The sequence below is a fragment of the Trichomycterus rosablanca genome, chromosome 24 (assembly GCF_030014385.1).
Source record: "Trichomycterus rosablanca isolate fTriRos1 chromosome 24, fTriRos1.hap1, whole genome shotgun sequence".
Lineage (NCBI taxonomy): Eukaryota > Metazoa > Chordata > Actinopteri > Siluriformes > Trichomycteridae > Trichomycterus > Trichomycterus rosablanca.
Genome location: NC_086011.1, coordinates 5,522,815 through 5,540,509, shown reverse-complemented (window position 1 = coordinate 5,540,509; position 17,695 = coordinate 5,522,815). Strand labels below are relative to the sequence as shown.

Genomic DNA, 17,695 nt, shown 5'->3' with positions numbered 1-17,695 from the left:
TTTAGCATTGAGATTTTAACTCTCAATGCCTAAGCTATGGCTAAACCTTCATACGCAGCTTCAGATTGTATCTTCTCAACCAAACAGCCAGCTATACTCGTATCCATCAGCAGATCATAAATTGTAATTGAGCAGATTTTCACTTCTCTGGTGTCCAATGCAGGGTGCTTTACACCAGGGTTTTTAAAACTTTTTGTCAAGTGACCAGCATCCTGCCTTATCTGGTCTCACTGTGGTTTACAAGATGTACCACAAAGCCTCCACAAGGGGGCGTTCGCAAACAAGTTTATTAAATTATTATTATTATTCATTTTTTTGGGTTGCGTCAGGGTTTAAAAAACTCTGCTTTACACCATTTTGACTGATGCATGGAATTGTGCATGTTGAGCTTGGGATTGTGCAATGAAAACACACTTCATTAAGCTTCTGACAAACATTTTCAGCAGCAGTGTTGCTTGGCATTCCCATTCTTTTAGCTTAAGTGGGCTACTGGTTCATTTGGGCGGTTTAATTGGGCAGACTTGACATGGCATTCTATGACTTCTGTACCTCTTCTGTACTTGTTTGTCTGTAGGGATTGTATCACATTAAATGTGGATAAAATGCCAAAAGCGCGCATTAGGAGTGGTGTCCACATACCTTTGGCCGTTTAGTGTAGGAACACTGCAGGTAAACCTGTACACCTGAATATGTTTTGTTTTTGCAGGACAGCGATCTAAAGCAGTACCTGGATAACTGTGGAAACCTCATGAGCATGCACAATGTGAAGGTACCTCATAAATCTCTGAGAATTCTATTGCTTTCCGATGTCAGAAAATCCATAACAAATATCTCTTTGTGTAGATATTTATGTTCCAGCTTCTGCGTGGGTTATCGTACTGCCATAAAAGAAAGATCCTACACAGGGACCTCAAGCCTCAGAATCTGCTAATCAACGAGAAAGGAGAACTTAAGCTAGCCGACTTTGGTGAGACTCTTAACCCAGCTTTGCTCTATTTTCACACTCCATTGTATAGATCTGTATTGTATTCCCCTCAGCAACAGCACGATTCTGCAGTTTATAATCGCTATAAATCTCCACTTAGCAACCGGCCAATTACCGGGTTACCAAGCTACAATTCTGTTTCGAATGAACAATGTTTATTGTCTCTGTTTTGCTTGTTAGGCCTGGCGAGAGCAAAATCTGTGCCAACCAAAACCTATTCTAACGAGGTGGTCACTTTGTGGTACCGGCCGCCAGATGTTCTGCTGGGTTCGACGGAATACTCGACACCTATAGACATGTGGTAGGGCCAGCTCATTTACACATGTTCTGCTCGTGTATGCCATTATGCTAGCAGATTTAGTACCAAGGGCTTTGAGAGGTTCAATATTACAGGTTGTATCAAAAAATCCAGAACAGTAGTTTATTTGTTTAAGTGACCCCTGGGTTGTAATATATCAAATTATCTTGAAAAAGCTGCTGCTAAAGCAGTGAAATATAATAATAATAATAATAATAAATTTACTGCAGGTAAAATATGCCTAATGTTAAGCCATGTATCTATATTGTTGGGTTATACACATCAGTTCTTCAGTCCAACATGTTCAAAACCTTTCCAAGACCAAAATTTCTAAAATGAAGCATTTAGTCATAGTCTACAGTCTTCTGCTTCTAAACCACAGATTGTATATTAAGAGGCATTTATTTAACATCGCCTTAAATGGTCATTTGTATACATTTAACCAGAAAACTTAGTTCAAGGGCAACACTGTGGCTCAGTGGGAAGCACCGTCACATCACAGCAAGAAGGTCCTGGGTTTGATTCCTAGTTGGAGCGGTCCGGGTCCTTTCTGTGTGGAGCTTTGGTTTCCAACTACAGTCCAAAAACATGCAGTCAGGTTCAATGGAGATGTGTGTGTGTGTGTGTGTGTGTGTGTGTGTGTGTGTGTGTGTGTGTGTGTGTGTGTGTGTGTGTGTTTGACTGAAGATCTGTCCAGAGATCTGGTTCCTGAATCTTGACCCACTGAATCTTACCCACTGCAACCCTGAATAGGATAAAGTGGTGGTAAAACAGACAATGAATAAATGAATGAATAAATTCAGGTCAATCTCTCATTGTACAGTAAAGACCAAAAGAAATCCAACAATGAAAATGCCAACAATTATTTAAGTATTTATCACAGTCACAGATCATTCTTCAAGCTCTTCCAGGGAGGCATTGGTGTCCACAAGATGTCACAGATGTTTGAAGTGGTTAGAATCAGAACGTTGACTGAGCCATTGAAGAATATTAACCATGCAGTGTTGCTTTGATTCATTTCTTGCTTCTCATCACAGGAAGCCAGGATGTTATCCACAATTTCCACAGACCCTGAACTGAGATGCAACCACCCTTTTTATACTGATGTTGTGTTGCGTGGCTGATGTGCCTAATTAGATATACGCCGCACATACTGCTCAGCATGCGAGCCGAATAAATCCAATTAAATCTCATCAGATCGCGAGGTTTTTTAACATTTAATCAGGGAGTCTTTCAAGTCTTCCATGAAGGATATTTAGGTTATTGCTTTGGATATGGTTGATCCATTATTTGAACATTATCTTTAGTGACCACTAATGACTTTGGAACCACTTACACTTGTTTAGAGATAGGGCCCAACCTGTGCAGTGAGAATGTAAGGTTATACTTTTTTCAATTCTTTAGGACTGGACTAAGCATGGTCCTAAATCTCTCCAATTAGATGGCTGGCTTTTTCTGAGAATGGTTTTTATTTATTTGTTTGTTTAATGAGTAGTCTTAACTATACTGATGGATCTACACAGATCTGCCATAACATTAAAACCACCTCCTTGTTTCTACACTCACTGTTCATTTTATCAGCTCCACTTACCATATAAAAGCACTTTGTAGTTCTACAATTACTGACTGTAGTCCATCTGTTTCTCTGCATGCTTTGTTAGCCATTTTTCATGCTGTTCCTCAATGGTCAGGACCCCCACAGGACCACAGAGACCACAGAGCAGGTATTTTTTAGGTGGTGGATAATCTCAGCACTGCAGTGACACTGACATGGTGGTGGTGTGTTAGTGTGTGTTGTGCTGGTATGAGTGGATCAGACACAGCAGCACTGCTGGAGTTTTTAAATACCATGTCCACTCACTGTCCACTCTATTAGACACTCCTACCTAGTTGGTCCACCTTGTAGATGTAAAGTCAGAGACGATCGCTCATCTATTGCTGCTGTTTGAGTTGGATATCTTCTAGACCTTCATCAGTGGGCGCTGTTGGCTGGATATATTTTTGGTTGGTGGACTATTCTCAGTCTAGCAGTAACAGTGAGGTGTTTAAAACCTCCAGCAGCGCTGCTGTTTCTTATCTACTCATATCAGCACAACACACACTAACACACCACCATCAAGTCAGTGTCACTGCAGTGCTGAGAATGATCCACCACCCAAATAATACCTGCTCGGTGGTCCTGTCGGGATCCAGACCATTAAGGAACAGGGTGAAAGCAGGCTAAAAAGTATGCAGAGAAATAGATGGAGTACAGTCAGTAATTGTAGAACTACAAAGTGCTTCTATATGGTAAGTGGAGCTGATAAAATGGACAGTGAGTTAATGTTATGGTTGATCGGTGTATGTGAGGTAAATGCAGAAAACGTCTAACAGTTTGACTAATAAGAGAGTGTGTTGGTGAGTTTATCTGTTACTAAAGACCAATCGCTGACAATCTAAGACTAACAATATAAGAATAGTTGGCGGAATACTTTTAGATGCAGTGTAAATCACTCTAAAACAACTACTGGGGGTCAGATCTTGAGGTTAAGTCCTATTCCCAGGCTCAGTGGGGAGTTATGTCCCAGGAAAACCTGAGATAACAAGTTGTTTCTCTTGACCAACTCTGAGACCTTACATCTGAAGAATCCATTTGTTTTTAGGTTCTTTCACTATTTGTCGTATTTCTGACAAAGAAGAGACTGACTTTTATGCCCCAGAGTACTTGAGGTTTTGATTCAGTGTCAGACAGAAATGTTTTTTAAAACTCAAGCTCTACAGTTCAATAAAAAAGCCTGTATGGCAGTAATCCAGGGGATTAGCTCGCTAGCCTAATCAATCCATGCGTGACGGCAGGCGCATGTCTCTGCCCGATATCTCCAGTTCACAGACGTCCTAAGGCCACTATCCAAATGACAAAAAATCAAAACATGGCATAGAATCCATCCCTAAATTAACCTTAACCAAAGCATAAATAAGAATAGCTTTTTTCATGCGTGCTATCCCTGTGGTGTATACACATCAACAGTTATTTATTTATATCTGAAATGAATAGTTTCCTGCTTATAGTATAATGGAACTAAACCAAGCTCATGTCTCCCTTGTCTCCGATTCAGGGGTGTCGGGTGTATTTTGTACGAATTAGCAACAGGACGGCCCATGTTCCCCGGCTCGACTGTCAAAGAAGAGCTGCATCTGATTTTCCGTCTCATGGGTGAGTTTAGTTTTTGACAACTACAACATTCTGTAAAAGATCCACTGCATGAATTGTCATAGTAATGAGTGTTTTTCTTTTTAATGCCTTGTTTTATGCGCTGAGTTGTCACGTCTTCAGGAAGAAACAGAAACATTTGCTTAAAGCACCAAAGCCCTGAAGAATATCATTGTACAAAAATCCACAAATTACCTTGTTTGTTTAGCACTGTCAGTCTGGCGTGCAATAGATCTGTGTTCATATTAAGCTCAGGGATTATTGGCTCCAGTGGTAAAGAGAAAAAGTTAAAAATGTATTTGTTTTTTAAAGATAAATGTAACTGAACTGAACTGATTTTACTTATTCAAGTTCACTTGCATGTCTATACACGATATGGCAGAAGTATTTGGACACCTGATCGTGAGCTTGTTGGACATTGTATTTTAAAAACAAATGGTGTTAAAATAGACTAACCTCTATGCCTGTTGGAATTTGCGCCCATCCAATATATATATAGTATAAGCATGACTGGACACTGATGTTGGTCAAGGAAGCCTCAGTTGATGTTCCAGTTAATTCCAAAGCTGTTCAGTGGGGCTGAGGTCAGAACTCTGTGCAGGGAAAGCTTGCTTTGTGCACAGAGGCAAAAAGCCTTCTCTAAACTGTTGCTGCAAAGTTGGAAGCTCATAATTTTCTTTAAACCAGCCGTCCCCAATATTTTTTGCACCATGGACCGGTTTCATATAAGATATAATTTCACAGACCGGCGGAGGCAGGAGGATTTAAAATAGAATAACTATAGAATTGAAAATCAGTGTGAATCTTGAGCTTTTTACACTGCAATGAGACGCTGCTCCCACCTAGTGGTGATTGGAGACAATAACACCCGAAGAGTTTTGGAAATGTAATTGCTCTTGTAGCGATCTCTAATTATTTATTCTTTCTGTGCGGCCCGGTAATAAATGACCCACGGACCGGTACCGGTGTGCGGCCCGGTGGTTGGGGACCACTTTTTTTTATAATTACTTTATAATCTAAAGTATTTATTGTGTCCCTATTATATAAAAAAAACACCTGTCCAATATTATTTTTTATTGAAAATATGACATTATAAATTATTTTAACTGTGGGATAGATCTTAGGAAAACCTGAGAGCATAACCTTTATTAAAATTATTATATTTTAATCCGCCTTAATCTCATTTCTACCCTCCTAAGCTATTAATCCCATTCTCTGTTTATTTTTACTAGGGACCCCAACTGAGGAGACCTGGCCGGGGATCACTGGGAACGAGGAGTTTAAATCCTACCTTTTCCCCCAGTACAGAGCACAAGCTCTGATAAACCATGTTCCCAGGTAACGTAACACCAGCAGGTGGCAACCCAGATTTAGTCCAGTGTTCAGTAAGCACAACAAAGCACCAATATACAAAGACATTGAGGATGTTCTGATTTATTCATACTGGCAACATATCGTGTGAGGAAGTTTGAAAGATGGGGCTTTTCTCCCCCTGCTTGTAGTAATAGAAAGCTCACTTTACTGTGAACAGTGTCACTAATACAGTGGTAGTTTAGTTCAGGGGCAAGAGCTGAGGGTTACCAACTAGAAGGTTGTGGGCTTGTTAGTTAAAATATCAAAGTGTCCATAAACTTTTGGTGACTTGTCCTTCTCCTCTGGCCTCTGTGTTGCAGAGGTACTCATTTCAGCAATGGCTAACCATAGCATCTGTTTAAACAGGTTTTATTTCCCCTCTCCAATGTTAACAACCCCAACACCCTATTATAACTATTACCTTGGTTCTCTTTGTGCTCTACCATTAAAATTCAACTAAGCTTGGACATAGCCTCACATTCTCACATACACATCAGCTATATAAACTCATCTCAGCCCATAATAAACTGGAAGTTTACTCTGACTGTCTATGTGTGATGAGTTTCTTCCCATGTGCACAGTTTTGCAGGACTTTTTCTCTCAAACTGAGCAAATGACACTGAAGTAGAAGATCAGAGCAGCAAGATTTCTTTAAGATCTCTTGATGTTTTAACAGGGTTCAAATTTTAGCGCTGCCACACAGCCACCTTGAGCAAGGTCCTTAACCCTCTCAGTTCCAGGGGAGCTGTATGGTGGATGCCCCTGCTCTCTGATACCTGTTTACATGTATATAACAACTAAAGGCATTCCTTCGACCCTAGATTATGTTTATTCTTAATGTTCTAGCCTAGTAATGGCAGTAAAATAGGTTATGGATGACATCTAACCATCAGGACGACCATTTCTTTTAACATAATGTGGCAGTTCATCCAGACACCAGCAGTAATCAATTACAGACAAGGAATTAGGAGGCTATAAAGGTTAAATAACATTACATAATGTCTACACCACTAAATTAATGATGGAAGTGCATGTATGTACACAGTTGACTGCAGATCTCCAGGATACACTGCACTTACTACCTGGGCTCTTGTATATATGCTTAGTTTTCTGTACTATATTTAGCTTTGCACAATATCTTTACTTTTCTTCTGTGCCTGCAGGCTGGACACTGAGGGCATTGACCTCCTAACAGCTCTTCTACTGGTAAGTGCAAAAGTATCAAGCATTAACTCTCAAGCTCTTGATCTAAGAGATGTACCGTATGGTAAATCAGTGAGGGTCATGTATAAAATCTGTTTGAATCAATCTAATAAATGTAATAAATGAGATGGAGTTTTTTAGCATCCTTAGTTTTGATATTAACTCCTGACTGCGCTCACACAGTTAAACCCTGAATAAAATAATTTATTCATTCATTTTCACCACTTTGTTGCCTCACAGCGGACTGGCATCCTTTAGTGTGTATTCCTTGTAGCCAGTGTTTCAGATGGCATCAACTTGACAAACACTAATTTACTCACACACTTACAGCTACAGGAGTACACTAAGTACCTGAAGAAAACCCATGTAGACACAGAAAAGACAGGTCTTTCAAACAGTGACTACTGGTAATAATCAAAACCCAGGTCTCCAGGACCCATGATGCTGTATGCATCTCGCTCTAATTCAGACATTGTATATAATTAAGTAAAACATAAATATATCACTAATTATACTTTGTATTTCAAAGAGAAATACACCATCAATGCATCAATCTGCCCTGCAAAAAACCAGATTGTTCGATTTTCTTTACACTTAATGCAAATATTTAAATAAATGCTAGTCTATGCAAGTGTAGTATGAAATTTCAGCTTCCAAATAGGAAAAAAACAATAAAAGACAACCCTCAGATGGGAGATTCTACTAGGAAACTCGGGGTGTATGATATCACTTCAACATGGTTGCTCACGCCAACAATAATAAAGTTAATAAAGTATGGACTATCAATCTATTCATGAGCTTTCAGTGCTTGGACAGACCAAACCAAAGACAAGCTGCAGTAAAGGCATTCATGTGATTCCACTTTGTAGCTTGAACATACCCAAGCTGTAATTGACATAAATTCAATTTTCCACTTTGCAGTTCAGAGGTAAGTTAAATGCTGCATTAGTTCTGGGGTGGATGCACCGCTGGCGTCGTTGCTTTAGTACTGTGTCTAAGATGAATTTATATATAATTATATGATTGTTTTGCTGGGCTTTGATAGTTAATCTACTTACCAAAATACATGAATCTTTTCTTTAGCAGCATGGTAAATCAAAAATTTTGTATGCGCCAACGCAGGGGTGTCAAACTTATTTTCACCAAGGGCCACATGTGCATTATGGTGGCCCTCAATGGGCTGATTGTAACGTATCGTGTTGTAATTGCAGTCTGCATTTTAAGTCTTGGACAATTTGTAGTTTTTCTTGAAGGCTAAATTCTGTTTGGTGTCAAAATGCCAAATTTCTACTGTATATTTATAACTTATATCTACATTTATACTGTACTCCTTTATCACAGACATGCCTCATAACACAAGAGACGTCCTGGTTTTTCTTCTTGAGGCACAAACTTGTATTCACTTTCCCATCTTTCATTAAATCCCCTTCCTTCTGCTTCAATTTTCTCTTCTTGTACGTTCTGGGATTGATTGTAAAAATTTCTCAACATCACTTGTTGGAAAACGGCCTCAGTTAAAACACATTGTGGGAGATGCAGTTTATGTACGATTTTACAGTGTATTTTAAGACAATCATGCATCTTTTAAGCTCTCACGGGCCACATAAAATGACATGGGGGGCCGGATTTGGCCCGCGGGCCTTGAGTTTGACACATGTGCGCTATGGTATTTGCCATATTGCCCAACACTATAATTAATATCTGTTAAATATGGTCTTTTAATCTACTATTAGACTCTAAGGACAGAGTAACCTGGACTGCAATTAAACATAACCCCTCATTATACCAACTGGGGTCTCCATTAAAATCCTGTTAAATTTATAACTAATCTCTGGAGTCGAACTCTCTCTGAGCTAATTGGAATTCAGAAAGATAAAAATCTATCTCCGGATACCTCCTGAGGGATACTGCGGCTAGCCATATTTGACAGTAAATTAGAGAAATTACTGCATACATTTCCATCCCGTGCCAACTGACTAATATGCTGGTACATATGGTAAGGGCAATTAGCTAGCAGGTGGCCGCCATGCTAAGTCTTTAGTCTTCGTGTTTGGTAAAAAGTGGAGCACACTGTGTGGCTATGTGAATTACTCTCACTCCGGCGTATAGATATCCCTGCAGAGCGGGAGTGTCAGGTTCTCGTCCTGGTGGGCCGACATTCTGCAAAGATTAGCATTTAACTTTCATTTAACACACCTGATTTAGCTCGTCAGATAATTACCCACAGGTCTGAGTTTGATTTATTGGATTAGGGAAAACACAAGTCTGTAAAGTGTCGCAGCCTTCCTAGGCTGGTGGCTGGCTGTGAATCGTTACTTCACTTATTTTGAACTCTTTAATAACAGATCCTGTTTTTTAAACGATTTATGATGTATCAAGTGGCGTATAAGGATTGAATGTTTTAGCCACACCTATTATTTACAGACCTTTACAATTTTAATTTAAATAAAATCAATGAAATGTTTATTAAACAATGTGGCAAAGGTCTGAGGAAGGCTCTTTTTTTCCGGCATGACTGACCTATGTGTCCAAATGGGGACGTTGTAGCCTAGAGGTTAAGGTACTGGACTAGTAATCAGAAGGTCAATGGTTCAAGCCCCACCACTGCCAGGTTGCTGCTGTTCGGCCCTTGAGCAAGGCCCTTAACCCTCAACTGCTTAGACTGTATACTGTCACAGTACTGTAAGTCTCTTTGGATAAAAGCGTCTGCTAAAATGCCAAAAATGTAATTGTTCCAAGGTTTGACAACTTTGGTGTGGAGGAGCGTTAGTGCACTGACTTCAATCCCATTAAACACCCCTGAGATAAACCTTGATTGTGAACCAGTCTTGTGGAAAGCCTACTTAGAAGAGTGGTGAGCATTCTAGCTGCAAACCCACAGAAGAAGCAAGTTCATATTAATGTCTATGGTTTTGGAGGCTGCTGTGCTAGAAAGCAGTCTACGATCCTAAAGCTTGATTAAAGGGGCTTCTTTTTTGCATGCTAGCTTTCAAACCCTTGGTGATGCAAAGCTTGCAGAACTGTGGACAGTGTCACCTGTGTTCCAGCAGCTTTTAATATTTCTTGGAATACTTTTGACCATCCAGATGATTTTGCTGTTAGAATGAGGAGACAGACGGTACAGTGGCTCAGTGGGTAGCACTGTCACCTAACAGCAAGAAGGTCCTGGGTTTGATTCCCAGTTGGAGCAGTCCATGTCCTTTCTGTGTGGAGCGGGAGCTCCAGTTTCCTCCCGCAGTCGTGCAAAGACGTGCAGGTGAGGTGAATTTGAGGTACAAAATTGTCCATGACTGTGTTTGATATTAAAAACTTGAACTGATGAATCTTGTGACCAATTATTCATGTGCAAAACTTCCCTCCGTTGTGTATGTAAACTTTTGACTACAACTGTACCGTATACACATTTAACATAATAACAAAAATACTAATAAATTGGAACGTGTTATTACTAATCATTCATTTTATTGGATATTAAACCTCAGATGATGTAATTATCCACAATCGTCTTTTATTCCGGCTGGGTAATGTTGGCTCGTTTATCTGAAGCCTACCTCGCACTCCCACCCCATGCAGCGTGAGAGAAAGGTGACCTGTCACCGTGATAAAGGACTGCGGCGTGCCGCCGAGCGTGCGATCCGTTACCAGCGGCGGCGCCCTTAATGAGTCCGAACCTTGCACCTGTTTCTCATCAAACCCCGTGGAGCGTTCGTTTCTCAGACAATCGCTCCAACGCGGGACAATTTTATACCTCGTGAAACATGACAGCTGTGTGATGGAAGCTTCATTTTCCAAAGCGTTTATTTGGATGGCTGAGGGATTGATCGGTCAGCCTGCTCACGTTAATGCTAGCGTCCAGCCGTTAACCAGGAATGGCAGGAAGAGGAAGGCATGTGGCAGTCGGGCTCATTATCATGAACCTGTGGAGTAAATGCGGTAAACATAGTGCAAAACAATCAATTAACCCGTGAGATGCACACACTCGGAGTCAGGAGTCCGAGGATGGCAGGTGCATCTCTGTCGAGAAAATAATGGAAATGACAAATCACGGAGGCCACAAGGGACCAGAACCGGAACGTTTTTTGAAAAATTGGAAAGAGGCGTAGAGAGACTGCATTTGCATCAGAGCAAAAAAGTGTAAAATTACTTTGAGAGAATATGAATACACTTTTCTGAGAGGCCTGGAGTGTCTAGAGAACAACTGTAGTTGGTGAAAATCAATTCAGTTCTATTAAAGATTTTAATACGTGATTAAGTCGAGTGATCTTGATCTTGTTGAAGGTAACATGACCATACCCAGAAGGCATTGTGTTTAATGAGGTTTTCTTACTAAAATTATGTAAAATACAGAATAATAATGTAAACACATGCAACAGAGAATGCAGGCAGGGTTTGTTGGCACGGGGGTTGGTTGGCAGGTTAGTTTAGGCTTCCATTGCCACATATTAAGATAAAATATCCTTTATTTGTCATATACTGTATACATATACATGTCTACAGTACAATGAAATTCTTTCTTCACATATCCCAGCTTGTTTGGAAGCTGGGGTCAGAGCACAGAGTCAGCCATCGTACGGCACCCCTGGAGCAGACAGGGTTAAGGGCCTTGCTCAAGGACCCAACAGTGGCTGCATAGCAGAGCCTGGATTTGAACCGCCAATCTTCCAGTCGATGGCCCAAAGCTCTACCCACTAGGCTACCACTGTCCCTAAAAATGTATAGAACATTATTATAGATATGTATTTAAATAAAAAGAAAATTAATTAGTTTAGTTTTTCAGGTGCTCGGGTGGTGCAGAGGGCAATTACGCTACCCCGCTACTGCTGGGATTCATGTCATTGCAGTGCTGAGAATGGTCCACCACCCAAATAATGTTCAGTCAAACAGATGATAAATGGAGTAGGGTGTTACAAAGTACACAGTAAGACATGGGCTACAGTCAGTAAGTGTATATCTGCAGCATTCATCTATAATAGATGTACGTACCAGATTGGTGTACCTTATAAAGTGCTTGGTGAGGGTATACATGATGATGTTCTATTCCTTTAGGTCTATCATTAAATAAACAAACATGCTAAAGCATCTACTCCAAATCTGTGCCCACAGTACGACACCAGGAAAAGGATCTCGGCTGAAGATTCTCTGAAACATCCATACTATTACAGTATGGGAGAGAATATACACACACTACCAGACAGTGAGTACATATGCTGAGTGTGTTTTATCACATTGTAGCTGGACTTCCAGATCTAATTTAAAAGTGTTCTCCGTTTTTTTAGCATCTTCGGTGTTCTCACTTAAAGAGGTGCAGCTTCAGAAAGATCCAGGCCATCGTAGCTCTGTATTTCATCCAGGTATTACTAACACATTTTACTCTGCCTTGCTTTTTATTTACATTTTATTTTCATATACACTACATGGCCAAAAGTATAAAAACACCCCTTCTAGTTAGTGGCTTTGGGTGTAATGTTCTTTAAGCTTTTGGCCATGTAGTGTCCAGAACCTCCAGTTGCTTTTTGAACTGTAATCATTTTCAACTTATTCATTTCCAATCCTAATATATTTTGGTAGCTAAACTAGTTTTTGATTACTTCCTCCCAAATCCAGGTCGGGGCAAGAACCGCAGACAGAGTATATTCTAATGGCTGATTAATGAAGCGACTGGCTGTAAATCGAACCTAACTGCCTAACTGTTTCACTGTTCATCCTCCTCTCATCAGCACAAACGGGGAATCACAGATTTTACACCCACAACAGACTGAGGTCAACTCTGTCCTTGCTCAAGCTTTTATTGTATCAAACACAATTACATCAGCTGACTAGATATAAACAACTACAGAGTAAATACTCTTAAAGTCAAAATGTAACATACATGTGTGAGGAACATGCATTTAATTGCAGCTTTGGGAGGTCAGTGATGTCTGCAACTATATATATATGGGTAGGCGAAGTTCTTTAACATGTTTAGTTGTGAAAATGTTTTGATCTTGGTCAAATTTATACAGCAACTTAAATTATTCCTGTAGTCATATACATACAGTATATTATAATTATGAAGGCTACAGCTGATGACTTCTCTGTGCCCAAACGTGCTAGTTTGCTAACATTACGAAGAACATCAAACACTGGTCCCAAACTGTCACACTATGCTGTGAGAAAGTTTGTTTGGATGGTCAGATGTAAAGTTTGGTAAAATCACCAGCTTAAGTCCATTATAATTACTTATATGGAATTAGAAGGCAAAAGAAGCCAAGTTAAATTAAAATTAAAACTGATCTACATCACAGTGTACATTTTACCCAAAATAGTTGCAGTAATTATTTCTTTGCCATGTGTTCTTTGCAAGTGTATGTAAACTTTTGACTTTAACTGTATGAGTTACAGTGTTATGGTAGAAGAAGAAGAATAAACAAAAGTATATAAAGTTCATTTTGTCTCTTGAATCATGTAAATGAGGTCCTTGAGATTACATTTTCTTGCCCATTGGAATTACCTATATTGCTTTTTTTGGTTGTTTATAAACTGTCATCTGATCCTTATCCAAATACACACCCAACTGTACCTGTCATGTCTTTAGTAAAAAAGTAATTTAATATGTTTAATTCAGACTGAAAAAATGTTTATATTAAATACCTTGAAAAACCTAATTTAGCAGAAATAAAATTTGCACATTGGGTGTGAGCTTTGCAGAATGTGTAGTTATAGAAAGAGGAGAAACAGAACTAAGTGTCTCCTTTTTCTGGACAAATTGTGAATTTATGAACATCTTATTTTCCATTTCCAGTATTTTTAAGGGTCTTTTTAGTCTGGACCATGAATAATTAATCAATGCATTTAAGACAGACATGACAGTGTACAATTATTTGTGTATATTAGGTCATAATTTGGATGAAGATCAGACCATGATCTATAAGTCTTACATCATAGGAGGAAAGCAGGTCATTCTAATGGGTTCACAAACTTATTTCTTGACACATGTTAACTGGATGTATAGACATATATATTTAACTATATTTAAGATTTGTTTCTGAGAGATAATAACACAATACCATACAGAAACAGATTTTTGGGACATTCAGCTGTTGAATGAATGTCATATTTACATTCCACTAGAGAGAACTGAATGTATGAGCCACAGGGTTGTTCTTTTTAAGGTAGTATTAACTAAACACTGTCACTTTGTGAGTTTACCTCAGATGAAAATGTCCTCAAGCATCTAAAGGTGCCTTGTACACGTCAAACACGATGATGGGTCCAACCGTTTTAAAAAATAGTAATGCTTATTTTATTATAGGATATGTAGACTTGGATTCTCATGAATAATTGCACATAATGTTTGATATAAAGTAATACTGTGTTTGCACATGGCATTCAAGTGTCCTGATTTCTGTCCTAACGTTGTCTGCCTTTTAAATTGTTTAATATTAAGTTAACCCTTAAGTAGAAGCACTAAATATTACTAGTTGAAGCCATCAAGCAATGAGAATCGTAGTGTTGTGGTTTTCAGTTTCTAGTACTTACAAGTAAAGTCACTGCATGTAAAGACCAAGAAAAACGCATTAATCTTGCAGACAAAGCATGGCTGTGTTTCAGTACTGTTTTATACATGCCCTCGCCACTTCTCCAATCATTTCCTTTTGACTGAATCTCTATTAACATTTTAAACAGGGCGATCGGGTGGCTCTGCAGTCTATTATGCTAGATTATCGGCCTGATTAGGCACTCCACAGACCTAACTGGACGTGTCTGAGGGACAAAAGAGCCAGATCAGGTATTGCCGTACTGCCGCTGCTGTCTGGTCTAGGTTTCTGCACGAGTGGTGGAACAGTAATTCAGTCTAGTTTGATCCCCTGTAAATGTTACGGCTGGTGAAAAAAGACCCCAATGGTGTGGGAGGGGGTGTGTGTTAGTTTGCTGTCCACCTTGGGCAGTATGGGGTATAAAAAGAATTGTCTTTTGATCAGTAAGAAAAAAAACATACATTTTCAATGCCAAATTGCAAGAAGGATTGTTTCACCATCTACCATACATAATATTGTGAAAATGTCCATGTAGGGCAAGATCGATAACCTTTGGCCATTCTATGAGCTACAACAACTAAATAGTTAGTGGTTGGCCCTTTTACCCAACCATCAATGTAAAGGGAACCTCCTAAAACTCCCCACTGACTAGATCTTTTTTGATTAAACTGTTTATTTGTTAACATCAGTATAAAAAAGTTGCATTTTCAATTTTCTACCTTGTGAGATAGATTTTAAACCATGAAAAACGCTTGCAGAATTGCACAGAATAACTTTATTTCATGGAAATAAATGAACCGACTGGCTGACCCTGCCTTCTGCCCCTTCGCACCCGCACACTGGTCCATCAACAGTGAAGCAGAACCTAGAAGTTGGAAACCTTGCAGTCGATACTAACTCCCGAGCTGTAATTGAAAGTTCATAAGGGCATGTTACAAACAGTAATGGAACACAGGTTCTGAAGAGATAGATCACTTCTACATTCCATTTTAGCATCATTGCAGCAGAGATTCTCCTACGTGTGTGTTTTGTGGTAAAATAAAAAATATTTTAAATACTCTATTGAACAGAATTAATATATGTATTTTAACAGGTGTTTTTCTTCTTCTCAGTGAATATTTTGCCAGGAATTTCAGATGAGATGACTGTAGGTATTAAATAAATTTAGATTGTCTAAATGTTTTATAAGAAGATTTAGATTTTTGTATAAAAAGTGATATTAAGTATTTTGTGTGATGTTTATTCTTTATCGTTATACTGATGCTGAACGTATTGTGATTACTGAAAAAGCCAAATGTGTTTCAATGATCAAGAACTAAATAAATTTCTGTATGAAAGATCTGTATAAAGTGGTGTTTTTGGTGTTGTTGACTAATAAAAAGGTTGAGAATTGCCAAGTGGTTACTAAGCAAACCCCCTGGGCTTCAGGGCTGCCACATAATGTCTGACCAAGGCTCATGAACAAGCTTGGAAACGTACAGTACACACATACTGTATATGCATATATACAGAAAATAAACAAAAATCTTATTCTTCTTGTTTAATGAGCCCAGAGGATCACACACTTTACTTAATTAACAGCTTTGTGATGTAGAAACACTCCACAGTTATGTATTTATTTAATTACCAATTCTAGCTCTAATAAATATAGAAATTTTGTTGAAGATGCCATCATGAAACCCTTATAAAACATGTCTTTCTAAATGTACAGTTTGCTATGGGCAGCCACTTTACCCAGTCCCTTATTTGATTGGTTTTTTGATTTAGCCCGCTGACTGGACAGGAAACAGCGTTTATCTTATCAGCACTACATATCTGCCAACTTGATGACCAGCCCAAGCGTTGGTTTTGAGAATACTGCACTTCAAGTTTTGTTTGATAGAAACTAATAAACACAGTCACAGGTATAAAGCACTATGTATCACTGGCAACATGAGTCCTGGTGATTTGGCTTTGATTCTCACATTTAGCCACTGTACATGAGAAGTTTTGTTCTTCCTGTGTCTGTGTAACCGGTCTCATATAACACAACACTGTGACCGGACTCTCGCTTAGTCTCACAATACTTTTGATCATATAGTAAAACTATGTATACTTGATTTTGCCAGACTACAGCACACGGCACAAAAAAAGCAGGACCGCAGCTATGCTTTACAGAAGAACATACTAAATTGCCATATTAACATTTTGGAAAAGAAATATAAGTACTAAAATATGAAAAATAATTAACAATTCTAGATGAATTCTAAACCCTTTGGTTGGAGGACTGGCTATTACTAAATCCTCTTTGGTCTAACTGACTGCATTTGTGTTGCCCTGGTCAGAGTGTATTTCTGCCTTGAGTTTAGTCTTAGTCCGGAGAGCTAAGGGCCAAATCATTTAATAAAGATGAATTAATAAATAAATTCATGAATTAATACATTTATTTATATATATTGACCTACCTATTTTTTGTATCTTTTTTAATTAACATTTATTTTAATACATTATTTATTTAACTCAATTAGCAGACATTAAATGACAGAAGTTAGTTCTTGTTATACTCTTTTTTGACCTGGTTGTTGTCAGTACAGATGTAGGCATGCAGTTACGCCTAATTCACCATAGCCCAACACCCAGGGTTGCCAGATTGGATTCCAAAGTCCACTTTTTTGTAATTACTCAAAAACAGATATCAAAAACACACTAATGCGCAATTTGTTCAAATTAACATAGTTTAATCAAAATTTTTAAAAAAAAATCATGTACAAAAATTATATAATAATTAAAAACAAAAGCTGTGTCTTTGAGTTTATTTATTTTGTGTAGTAGTTATGTCGATACGCTCACTGGCGACTTGAATTTTTTAACACATAATACACCTGTAATGTGGCAACAAGGCAATGCAGAAAATCATAAAGACACAAATTAAAAACTTCAGATAATGTTTACATTAAGTCTAAATGGTGTAAATGTGATTGATTTCAAGACGAGCTAGTACAGGTATTTTAGAACTTGCTCATTGATTATACAGCGTGTGATTAGAGCTGGTTTCTGGCTAGTAATAACATGAATCTGGCAACCCTGGACACACCCTGTAGCGTGTAGGAGCAGAAGTTTGGAAACTCATTAGGAATTAAATACAGTGATGATGAATTCCTAAGTGTGGG

General features: G+C 38.6%; 1 protein-coding gene across 1 annotated transcript in view; it reads left to right on the top strand.

The window, feature by feature from the left end:
* Window positions 1-13,331, top strand: part of cdk18 (cyclin dependent kinase 18) — a 77,185-nt gene extending 63,854 nt beyond the window's left edge. Inside the window, exons 8-16 of the mRNA XM_062986203.1 lie at window positions 707-769; window positions 844-967; window positions 1,166-1,286; window positions 4,379-4,476; window positions 5,706-5,811; window positions 6,990-7,032; window positions 12,133-12,223; window positions 12,306-12,380; window positions 12,634-13,331. Of these exons, the coding sequence (XP_062842273.1) occupies window positions 707-769; window positions 844-967; window positions 1,166-1,286; window positions 4,379-4,476; window positions 5,706-5,811; window positions 6,990-7,032; window positions 12,133-12,223; window positions 12,306-12,380; window positions 12,634-12,668 (756 nt within the window). The 3' untranslated portion in view covers window positions 12,669-13,331. The remainder of the gene's footprint in view (window positions 1-706; window positions 770-843; window positions 968-1,165; window positions 1,287-4,378; window positions 4,477-5,705; window positions 5,812-6,989; window positions 7,033-12,132; window positions 12,224-12,305; window positions 12,381-12,633) is intronic.
* The last annotated feature ends 4,364 nt before the right edge of the window (window positions 13,332-17,695 follow it).